Source organism: Phyllobates terribilis, unplaced genomic scaffold, assembly GCF_046119375.1.
Source record: "Phyllobates terribilis strain yellow unplaced genomic scaffold, ASM4611937v1 Scaffold_9__5_contigs__length_417890890, whole genome shotgun sequence".
NCBI classification, from domain to species: domain Eukaryota; kingdom Metazoa; phylum Chordata; class Amphibia; order Anura; family Dendrobatidae; genus Phyllobates; species Phyllobates terribilis.
In genome coordinates, this window is record NW_027362769.1 from 110,957,756 (window position 1) to 110,970,540 (window position 12,785).

The 12,785-nt window shown below is 39.5% G+C and overlaps 1 protein-coding gene across 1 annotated transcript in view; it reads left to right on the plus strand.

Annotated features, from left to right (window-relative positions):
- The window catches only part of LOC141161707 (dynein axonemal heavy chain 11-like), a 1,128,345-nt gene that overhangs the window by 1,057,125 nt on the left and 58,435 nt on the right, over positions 1 to 12,785 (plus strand). Inside the window, exons 62-65 of the mRNA XM_073646926.1 lie at positions 4,752 to 4,879; positions 5,922 to 6,149; positions 9,324 to 9,515; positions 10,186 to 10,305. Of these exons, the coding sequence (XP_073503027.1) occupies positions 4,752 to 4,879; positions 5,922 to 6,149; positions 9,324 to 9,515; positions 10,186 to 10,305 (668 nt within the window). The remainder of the gene's footprint in view (positions 1 to 4,751; positions 4,880 to 5,921; positions 6,150 to 9,323; positions 9,516 to 10,185; positions 10,306 to 12,785) is intronic.

A 12,785-nucleotide genomic window follows, 5' to 3' on the forward strand; every position in this document is an offset into this window, starting at 1 on the left:
GCTCTCCTCCACCCATCAAAATTGTTATCCGCTTAATATACTGCAGTCATCATATTATATAGCCCTGTGCACTTACAATTGCTCACTTTGCCTTTCTACCCAGTTAATTCTTCTCTTTCCATTAGGTCTATGACATCACGTGATTAAAAACTGACTAGCTGAATCCTTCTCAGCTCTATATAGAAACTGGAGGTCAATTTTCCCTGCATAAGTCATAAGTCACCTTAAAAGTCCCTGGCAGGGGGAAGAGGGAGCAGCTGGGTCAGGAATTGAAGAAGGGGATGACTCATGCAGTTCTACATAAAGCTGAGAAATTTTCAGCTAGTCAGTTTTTAATCATGTGATGTCATAGACCTAATGGAAAAGAGAAGAATTAGCTGGATAAAAAGGCAAAATGAGCAATTGTAAGTACACAGTGCTATATAGTATGATGGCTGCAATATATTAAGAGGATAAAACTTTGATGGGAAGAGTGCTTCTTTAATGATACCATGAGTACATTATTATTAGTGAATAGAATATTGTACTTTGCTCTTTTCAGCAAAAAGTCTTTGAAACAAACAATGGCTTACTGTTTCCCAAATCACCCATGTGACCTGCTAATCATTATTTGTAGATCTGTGGCTAGCTTGTCTCCATAATACATGTTGATGTGTATTTTCTAGATAATAGTTATGTTTAATTAAAGGTGCTGATCCCAGGTATTGTCCAAGTGGTGAATGTTTTTATTAATAAAAAATAAAACTGAGTCACAGCTAAGCTTACTCTGCAACAGCCATTGTAATCCGGCTTTCCCACTGATATGCATTCAAGTTATCATGTATATATGGTGTCTGTATACATGATAGTCATAGATACATACATACATACAATGGAGAAAATAAGTATTTGGTACACTGCCGATTTTGTAAGTTTTCCCACCTACAGAGAATGGAGAGGTCTGCAATTTTTATCGTAGGTACACTACACCTGTGAAAGACAGAATCTAAAAATAAAAAACAGAAAATCACATTTTATGATTTTTAGATAATTGAATTGCATTTTATTGCATGAAATAAAGTATGTGATCACCTACCAACCAGCAAGAATTCTGGCTCTCACAGACCTGTTAGTTTTTCTTTAAGAAGCCCTCCTACTCTGCACTCATTACCTGTATTAATTGCACTTGTTTGAACTCGTTACCTGTATAAAAGACACCCGTCCACACACTCAATCAATCACACGCCAACCGCTCCACAATGACCAGTCAAAGAGCTGTCTAAAGACACCAGTGACAAAATTGTAGACCTGCACAAGGCTGGGACAGACTACAGGACAATAGACAAGCATCTTGGTGAAAAGGCAGCAACTGTTCGCACAATTATTAGAAAATGGAAAAAACACATGATGACTGTCAACCTTCATAGGTCTGGGGCTCAATGCAAGATCTCGCCTCGTGAGGTAAGGATGATTTTAAGAAAGGTCTGGAATCAGCCCAGAACTACACAGGAGGACCTGGTCAATGACCTGAAGAGAGCTGGGACCACAGTCTCAAACATTACTGTTAGTAACACACTGCACCGTCATGGAGTAAAATCCTGTAGGGCACGCAAGGTCCCCCTGCTCACGCCAGCACATGTCCAGGCATGTTTGAAGTTCACCAATGATCATCTTTATGATTCAGAGGAGGCATGGAAGACGGTCATGTGGTCAGATGAGACCAAAATAGAACTTTTTGGTATCAACTCCACTCGCCTTGGTTTGGAGGAAGAAGAAGGATGAGTACAACCCCAAGAACACCTTCCCAACCATGAAGCATGCTGGGGAAAGCATCATACTTTGGGGGTGCTTTTCTGCAAAGGGGAGAGGACGACTGCACCGTACTCAAGGGAAGATGGATGGGGTCATGTATCGTGAGATTTTGGCCTACAACCTCCTTCCCTCAGTAACAGCATTGAAGATGGGTCATGGCTGGGTCTTCCAGCATGACAATGACCAGAAACACACAGCCAGGGCAACTAAGGAGTGGCTCCATAAGAAGCATTTCAAGGTCCTGGAGTGACCTAGCCAGGCTCCAGACCTGAACCCAACAGAAAATCTTTGGAGGGAGCTGAAACTCAATGTTGGAGGAGGAGGGCCAAAATCCCTGCTGCAGTGTGTGCAAACTTGGTCAAGAACTACAGGAAATGTCTGACCTCTGTAATTGCAAACAAAGGTTTCTGTACCAAATATTAAGTTCTGTTTTTCTACTGTATTAAATACTTATTTCATACAATAAAATGCTAATTAATCATGTAAAAATCATAGAATGTGATTTTATGGATTTTTTTTTACGATTCAGTCTCTCACAGGTGAAGTGTACCTACGATAAAAATTACAGACCTCTACATTCTTTGTAGGTGGGAAAACTTGCAAAATTGGCAGTATATCAAATACTTATTTTCTCCACTGTACATACATATAGGAAGATGCTCATATGTTCATTGACAGAGAGACAGACAGACAGACAGACAGATAGATAGATAGATAGATAGATAGATAACAGATAGATAGATAGATAGATAGATAGATAGATAGATAGATAGATAAATAAAAAATGCAAATCATTGAGGAAAGGAAGTCCGGAGTACATACAGTGCTGGCCAAAAGTATTGGCACCCCTGCAATTCTGTCAGATAATACTCTGTTTCTTCCTGAAAATGATTGCAATCACAAATTCTTTGGTATTATTCTCTTCATTTAATTTGCTTGCAAGGAAAAAACACAAAAGAGAATGAAGCAAAAATGAAATCATTGATCATTTCACACAAAACTCCAAAAAAGGGCCGGACAAAAGTATTGGCACCCTCAGCCTAATACTTGGTTGCACAACCTTTAGCCAAAATAACTGCAAACAACCGCTTCCGGTAACCATCAATGAGTTTCTTACAATGCTCTGCTGGAATTGTAGACCATTCTTCTATGGCAAACTGCTCCAGGTCCCTGATATTTGAAGGGTGTCTTCTCCAAACTGCCATTTTGAGATCTCTCCACAGGTGTTCAATGGGATTTAGGTCTGGACTCATTGCTGGCCACCTTAGAAGTCTCCAGTGCTTTCTCTCAAACCATTTTATAGTGCTTTTGGAAGTGTGTTTTGGGTCATTGTCCTGCTGGAAGACCCATGACCTCTGAGGGAGACCCAGCTTTCTCACACTGGGCCCTAATTATGCTGCAAAATTTGTTGGTAGTCTTCAGACTTCATAATGCCATGCACACGGTCAAGCAGTCCAGTGCCAGAGGCAGCAAAGCAACCCCAAAATATCAGGGAACCTCCGCCATGTTTGACTGTAGAGACCGTGTTCTTTTCTTTGAATGCCTCTTTTTTTTTCCTGTACACTCTATGTTGATGCTTTTTCCCAAAAAGCTCTACTTTTGTCTCATCTGACCAGAGAACATTCTTCCAAAACGTTTTAGGCTTTCTCATGTAAGTTTTGGCAAACTCCAGCCTGGCTTTTTTATGTCTCGGGGTAAGAAGTGGGGTCTTCCTGGGTATCCTACCATACAGTCCCTTTTCATTCAGACGTCGACGGATAGTACGGGTTGACACTGTTGTACCCTCGGACTGCAGGGCAGCTTGAACTTGTTTGGATGTTAGTCGAGGTTCTTTATCCACAATCCACACAATCTTGCGTTGAAATCTCTCGTCAATTTTTCTTTTCTGTCCACATCTAGGGAGGTTAGCCACAGTGCCATGGGCTTTAAACTTCTTGATGTCACTGCGCACGGAAGACACAGGAACATTCAGGTCTTTGGAGATGGACTTGTAGCCTTGCGATTGCTCATGCTTCCTCCCATGTTTGGTTTCTCAAGTCCTCAGACAGTTCTTTGGTCTTCTTTCTTTTCTCCATGCTCAATGTGTTACACACAAGGACACAGGACAGAGGTTGAGTCAACTTTAATCCATGTTAACTGGCTGCAAGTGTGATTTAGTTATTGCCAACACCTGTTAGGTGCCACAGGTAAGTTACAGGTGCTGTTAATTACACGAATTAGAGAAGCATCACATGATTTTTCAAAGGGTGCCAATACTTTTGTCCACCCCCTTTTTTAGGCTTGGTGTGGAATTATATCCAATTTGGCTTTAGGACAATTCTTTTTGTGTTTTTTTCATTGAAGACAAATTAAATGAAGAGAATAATACCAAAGAATTTGTGATTGCAATCATTTTCAGGAAGAAACTGAGCATTATCTGCCAGAATTGCAGGGGTGCCAATACTTTTGGCCAGCACTGTACAGCTGTAGATACAGGGGATTTATAGACCAGTGCACTCAACAAGTTATATTAATAATAACCCAATTTAAGATGAGCTCTTTTTTCTTCTCGCTGATTTATAGATAAAATCCTGGCTTCATGCAGACACCTGTAGTGGGAGCTCAGAAGCTTCCTGCATACTGTGTTATCATTGAGCTCAATGTATAAAGTTTACAGTAAGCCACTTCTAATTGTGGGTACAGTCAGCCAACACATTGTCTTATATCTATGCAGAGAATTTGGGGCTCTGTATAATGAAAACAAAGCTCCAACAACTATTAAAAATTATTGAGAAAATAAAGTTTTTGGACTTAAAAAATACGCTATTAAAAGATGGATATACATTGTACATATACTGTATATTATAGTTGCTTTTGTTTAGAATTCTGCAATCAATAATTCTGGTAAATGTGTTGTCCCATTTCTTTCCCAATCTTGCGTGTCACTTGACGTGGCGGACCTTGTTGCCTGCTCTGTATAGGTGGCAGACTTGGATTTACCATTGACGCAGGAAAACTTCACAATATCTCACTGGGTCAAGGGCAGGAAGTTATAGCAGAAATAGCAATGGAAAAGGCATCAAAAGAAGGCCATTGGGTTATACTTCAAGTAAGCCGATTCAGTGTGTTATAGAAGTGCTTCATTGCCAAGCTATGAAACTGCACTTTTACGAAAAATAATCTGTGCCTCTATGAGATGCTTTTGTGGAGTGAAATTGGGTGTATGTCCAAATATGTTTTCTTGAATGACATTCTCTGGTTATTTTCTTCTGATTGAAAAGAGGAATTTTTTTTATTTATTTTTTTTGCTAGTAATAATGGGCCTAGATTGCGCTCTGGTGTCGCTTTTAAAGTAAGAAATTTTAAAAGTAAAGATCAATTTAGGTTAAGAACAATTTCTTTCTTTTAGCAGCCAGTATAATATCACATTTTAATTAACATTGTGGATACAATAAACAAAATGCATTAAATGCATCTCAACAGACATATCGTACAATGTATTACCGTACTTATGTCTACCTACTTTTTTTAAACCTATATTTTTATTATTATATTTTTTTACGCGATTATTGAGTTATTGTCCTCATCATGTCTTGAGTTGCTGCTTTACGTTGCAAACAGTAATTTCAGAGATGTCATAAAATAAAAAACCTATACTCACCCATTATATACCCAAAGACCCAGTGCTGCCTCTTGAGTACTACCCTCTGGTCCTTCTTTGGCTTGGCTGCAGCCAATCACTGCCCTAAGCTTATATGGCACAAGACTGCTGAAGCCAGGGATTGACGGCAGCGGTGAAATATATAGACAGTCATGTCAAGACTGCAGCCTGGGGGTAGCATTGGGATCGGCAGTGCTGGAGAGATAGAACAGGTGAGTAGTATAGGTAATAAACTTATTTTATGACATTACCTTCCATTGTTCAAACTATTCATGATCTCTAAATCCCTTTTAGTTTTTAAATTGTTCAGCTGTGACATACGTTCTTCTTCACATGTCACATATCACACCTTGCAAATAAATGAACACTAAAAAATGTGGGCAGTTTAGTCTTGGGATATTAGTTTCATATATATGTATCATGGCAATATAAAACAGAAGGGATTGAACCATAAATGCAAAAATCCAAATGATCTTGTGTCTGTTCACAGAATATTCACCTAGTAGCCAAATGGCTAAGCACTTTAGAAAAACTATTAGAAAAGTACAGCGATGGAAGTCACCCTGATTACCGCGTGTTTATGAGTGCTGAGCCAGCCCCAACACTTAAGGAACACATCATCCCTCAAGGGATCTTGGAAAATGCCATCAAAATTACCAATGAACCTCCAACTGGGATGCTGGCAAATCTGCACGCTGCTCTGGATAACTTTGATCAGGTCAGTAAAACCTCACATAATGTAGACAGGTCTTAAAGATTAGATTCCCTACATACGCACGTGCTCAAAATTGTTGGTACCCCTCATTTAATGAAAGAAAAACCCACAATGATCACAGAAATAACTTGAATCTGACAAAAGTAATAATAAACTAAAAATCTGTGAAAATGAACAAATGAAAGTCAGTCATTGGTTTTTAACCCTGCTTCCACAGAATTAAAAAAAAAATTAAACTCATGAAATAGGCCTGGACAGAAATGATGGTACCCCTGAAAATAATGTGACAAAAGGGACATGTTAAATTACAGTGCATTATGAAAGTATTTGGCCCCTTTGAACTTTTCCACCTTTTGCCACATTTCTTGCTTCAAACATAAAGATATAAAATTCTAATTTTTGGGGGAAGAACCAACAACAAGTGGGACACAATCGTGAAGTGGAACCAAATTTATTGGATATTTTAAACTTTTTTAACAAATTAAAAACTGAAAAGTGGGGCGCGCAATATTATTCGGCCCCTTTACTTTCAGTGCAGCAAACTAACTCCATAAGTTCAGTGAGGATCTCTGAATGATCCAATGTTGTCCTAAATGACTGGTAATGATAAATAGAATCCACCTGTGTATAATCAAGTCTCCGTATAAATGCATCTGCTCTGTGATAGTCTCAGGGTTCTGTTTCAAGTGCAGAGAGCATCATGAAGACCAAGGAACACACCAGGCAGGTCCGAGATACTGTTGTGGCGATATACAGTATAGTATATTTTTTAGTAATGTTCAATGCCAGGCTTACTCTATTTTGTTTCCAAAATTCCAAGAAATGTTGTTTTTGTCCAACAGCATTTTCATTTTTGTCACTCTCCCAAAAATATTATCTAATAGAGTTGTTTCATATCTCTTGATTGGTGTCCCTAACTATCGACCTCAGTTTCTAATAACAGGATCGGAGAGTATAGTAAGATATAGGGTAATAGCGATTCTGGAGAAAGAAAAGTAAAATTGTATACCTGAATTTTTTTTCGAAGATCTCATTTTTATTTTTTTTCAAAATTATTTCTGATTCTCTTTTCAAATATAACCTATGACATTTTTCTACAATATTCACACTTACACACGTGGTCAAAATTGTTGGTACCCCTCGTTTAATGAAAGAAAAACCCACAATGGTCACAGAAATAACTTGAATCTGACAAAAGCGATAATAAATTAAAAATCTATGAAAATGAACAAAATGAAAGTCAGACATTGCTTTTCTGCTTCCACAGAATTTAAAAAAAAATGAAACTCATGAAATAGTCCTGGACAGAAATGATGGTACTCTTAACTTAATATTTTGTTGAACAACCTTTTGAGGCAATCACTGCAATCAAACGATTCCTGTAACTGTCAATGAGACTTCTGCGCCTCTCGACAGGTATTTTGGCCCACTCCTCATGAGCAAACTGCTCCAGTTGTCTCGTGTTTGAAGGTTGCCTTTTCCAGACGGCATGTTTCAGCTCTTTCCAAAGATGCTCAATAGGATTTAGGTCAGGGCTCATAGAAGGCCACTTCAGAATAGTCCAATGTTTTCCTCTTAGCCATTCTTGGGTGTTTGTAGTTGCATGTTTTGGGTCATTATCCTGTTGCAAGACCCATGACCTGCGATTGTGACCAAGTTTTCTGATACTGGGCAGCACATTTCTCTCTAGAATCCCTTGATAGTCTTGAGATTTCATTGTACCCTGCACAGATTCAAGACACCCTGTGCCAGAAGCAGAAAAGCAGCCCCAGAACATAACAGAGCCTCCTCCATGTTTCACAGTAGGGACAGTGTTCTTTTCTTGATATGCTTAATTTTTCCGTCTGTGAACATAGAGCTGATGTGCCTTGCCAAAAACGTCCATTTTTGTCTCATCTGTCCATAGGATATTCTCCCAGAAGCTTTGTGGCTTGTCAACATGTAGTTTGGCAAATTCAAATTTGGCTTTTTTATGATGTTTTTTTCAACAATGGTGTTCTACTTGGTCGTCCACTTTGGATCAAACAACGGTGGATGGTGCGATCTGACACTGAGCTTGAAGTTCACCTTTAATCTCTTTAGAAGTTATCCTGTTCTCTTTTGTTACCATTCGTATTATCCGTCTCTTTGATTTGTCACCAATTTTCCTCCTGCGGCCACATTCAGGGAGGTTGGCTACAGTCCCATGGATCTTACATTTCTGAATAATATGTCCAACTGTAGTCACAGGAATATCAAGCTGCTTGGAGATGGTCTTATAACTTTTACCTTGTCTATAATTTTCTTTCTAACCTCATGAGTGAGATAACTCTTTCCTTTGCTTCCTCTGGTCCATGTTGAGTGTGATACACACCATGTCACCAAACAGCACAGTGAGTATCTGCAGCCCTATATACAGGTCCACTGACTGATTACAAGATTGTAGACACCTGTGATGCTAATTAGTGGACACAACTTGATTTAACATGTCCCTTTTGTCACATTATTTTCAGGGGTACCATCATTTCTGTCCAGGCCTATTTGATGAGTTTAATTTTTTTTTAAATTCTGTGGAAGCAGGGTTGAAAAGCAATGACTGACTTTCATTTGTTCATTTTCATAGAACTTTAATTTATTATTATTATTATTATTATTATTAGATAGACAGACAGATAGATAGATAGATAGATAGATAGAGAGAGATATTGGATAGATATTAGATAGATAGATATTAGATAGACAGATATTAGATAGATAGATATTAGATAGACAGATATTAGATAGATAGACAGATAGATAGATAATAGATAGATAGATAGATAGATAGATAGATAGATAGATAGATAGATAGATAGATAGATAGAGAGATAATGTACATGATAACATATTTGGAAGCTGCAAGTAAAATGCTACTGAAATTGAAATTTACATGTATTATCCCATAATGAAGAATCATCAAAATTAATATCTATGATTGTAGCTGACAATTGATTTTCACTTGGTAAGAGGGCAGAAGCACAGACAGATTATCGATTTGCCTACTTGACAGAACAATATGACCACTTAGAAAAATTATACAGCCATTAACCATACAATACAATGTTATCTTAAATGCCCACAGTATTATAATGCCGGGGGGGAAATTGATATGTCATTGACAGGTTAATTAACAAATCAACACTGACTGATCTCTTGCAGAACATCCTTGACCAGTGCACCCGTGAACAAGAGTTTAAGAGCATTTTCTTTTCTTTGTGCTATTTTCATGCTTGTGTTGCTGAGCGGCGTAAATTTGGCCCCCAGGGGTGGAATAGAAAGTATGCGTTTAACATTGGAGACCTCACAATATCAGTGAATGTTCTATACAACTATCTGGAAGCAAACTCACAGGTATGGTGCCTCATATAGATGAAGTCTATTGTGTAGGGCTTTTATGCTGTAGTATAAAGCTGATGGAAAATCCTTTATGCATTTGCTACATATATATATATTACTTTGTTGTTGTTTTTTTACTGTAGAGATAGATAGATAAATTATAAGATATCATTTCATTTCTCCAATATCTTTTCTTAGATTTCCTTAGAAAGAAGCAGCAGAGCTGTGTTTGCTATCTGGCACCGCTCAGTGTGATATTGTGCACTTTTGTTGGGCTACAGGTAGCTTATATTATATGATCTTTGAGTTATGACGATGTACAGAAGATGCTGCCACCAAAGAGTTAAATGACATATCCAGCTCTTCTACATCTCTGTATATTATAAAAACAATTTATGTTCAATTAAGATGTAGAAATGATAGAAATCTTACACATTTGCAGGCTGATGGTTTTATCTGCCCCTTTCTCTGGCTGATAAATACCTGCGCTGAGAAGCTTTAATAGGATTCTAGAATGTGTTTTGATCGTCACGTCAGCCGGATGTTCTGATAAATCATATATGTATGTGTGCTGCACATTGATCTTTAATATAGGAATCTCCATTGACAATGTGTTCACATAGAATGCTGGTAAGAAACAAACAAGTGTAAATATTTAATAAATGTTGTTGGGTTTTAATATCAGGTTCCGTGGGAAGATCTCCGATACCTGTTTGGAGAGATAATGTACGGCGGTCACATCACTGATGACTGGGACAGAAGACTCTGCCGAACGTACTTGGAGGAGTACATGCAGCCCAATCAGGTAACCGCGAGTCCCATTAAAATACAGAGTCAGAGCTCCCTCTTCTGGGATCTGGATCACTCAGGTTGATGTTTTTCTCATTTATGAAACAAGCACTATTACCAACACGTTCTTCGTGCTCTATTTAGATTCATACTGCTGATATCTGTGGAAATTAAAAACTTAACGTGATGACTTGTATGTCTGATCTTCATTGATTTTATTGCATTCAAAGCAGAATGAAACATAAAGCATCCATTGAGTTTTATAGACTGGTGAAAAGATTTTTTTTTACCCAAAATTCTCATTATCCATGAAAGAGACCCAGCTGCATTATTATAAAATATGTCTCATATTGAGACTATGTTCACATCTTCGTCGGAGCCTCTAATGTAGATTCCGCCATAGGTGAAAGAGTATCGTAGATTGCTGCATTATTTTTTCCTGTAAAATGATCGCCCCCATTAATTTTGTTTTTCTGCTCCCATGACGGGGTAGGTAGCACAGCAGAACTGACCAGTGCAGATGTGAAAAGAGCCTACACGATAGACTGTATATTATATGTGTGTATCACAGTCTGCAGCAGTAATCCCTGAGATATAATGCTAGGGACAGAATTTAATATATAGTATATTGCAAATTCACACCACGTCTAAGGGTATTATTGTTTCCACCAATAAATATTTTTAAATTTTTCTTTATAAATTTCTCGAGATTTTCCAGATCTCTGTTTCAATCCATTCATGCAAATTTAAATCTGTTCTTAAAATCTTGCTCATTACAAGTCACAGTTTATATAAGGCGTATTCAGACGTGTTAAATATTGTCTTACTGTAATGTAACTCTAATCTGTGCTTGTATGTGTTCTGGCAGATTTTAAACATTGCATGAAAGATGGGAATAAAATCTTCAGCACTTTCTTCTAACTTCATTAAGAACTTGAGCTTTATGTATCATAAGTGGGACAACCAATATTGTAGTGAGCCGAGGACCTGTGTGACCATCGCACGACTGCGACAGATTATTATTCCCCTTGGAGTAAACAAGGAAAGTTTGTATCTAGTGACAGCAAGCAAAACTCTTTAAGAATGTGAGAATTGTATACAAACATTATATACAATAATAAGAAAAGATTACTTCTATAGGTGCAGTCCACACTGTAACACTAAATGACTTCACACTGTGTAATGCAGAGTCGAAGACTATGAGCCATGTGTATAGAAAATACACACTGGTAGAAAGTTTGACCCAAGTTAATAGACAATATGTATGCCTGTGTATACATTAACTTTTGTAAAATTACATAGATTTTTTTTTTTTAAAAATTCCCATGGAATAACTAATGTCTGTGTTTTTAGATATATAATTCTGGTACATCTGAATGGTCATTAAAGTAGAAACAATGGGATTAAAGTGCGTGTGTAGCACCCCGAGGGCTCGGCTGCTACAGGGGTATTACACCTCAAACCAGAGGTGTGGTATTCCACTCCCGGGTAAGGATAGAGTGTGGGACTGAGCTCAGTAAGCTGCATGCACTACATTCACCCCATTTCCGGGGGACAGATCAATGGTACTCCCACTAGGTGAATGTGCAGGTACGACAGTGTCTGTCCCTGGCTGGAGTGGGGAGGGGGGTGGAACATCCCAGTAGTGTAGGGGCAGATAGGGGAGGGGCTCTGGGCATAAAGGTAGGAGCCCATTGGGTGCTAGTCACCTGGGCTCACACATAGAGGGAGTATATATGGTGGGCACCATCTTGAGACAGGGTCAGTGAGTTCAGGGAGTGAGTCCAGAGAGGAGCTCAGCCAGGAGGGCTGACAGGGAGCTGTGGCTCCGGCTGGGCCCAGCTCCATGGCCAGGCCTGAAGCAGAGAGAAGAGAGGCCCAGAGACGCAGGACAAGAGGGAGCCCTGAGAGCCCATGAGTGACCAAAAAGGGTGAAGGGTTGGCAGAAAAGGGTACCGGATCCCAAGCTGGTGGAGGCAAACCATCCTTAGCCAGGAACTGGAGGTCGTGGACAAGTTTTGGCGCGACCCCTCGCCATATCCACCAGGAAGGCACGCCACATAGGGTCAGGAAAACCGGAGAGAGGTTTTGCCCCATAAGGCCCAAGGAAGCTGGACATAGGTGGGTCCCTGGTGAGGACGGCCTGTAGCAAGGAAGAGAGGGGAGCTCAGGACCACGCTCTGGACTTGCCTGGGGGTTGGCCGAGTCCCACACCTGGTGGACGCAGCACGACTCGGGTGGTCACTCAAGGCCGGAGTGACCGGAGCGACACCTGTGAGTAAAAACCCTGAACTGCATCACATGTCTCTGAGCTTTCTTGCCGCACCATCACTACCACTATCATCCTCATCTGCTGCCCTGAGGCCATACCCCTCCCGTTGGGGGTTATACCATCTACGCTGCATAACCATATCACCGGCCTCAGCGGTCTGCCCTGCAGCGGCGGCCTCATAGCCGCAATCAACGGGTGGCGTAGTCGAACATTTCTAACATCTA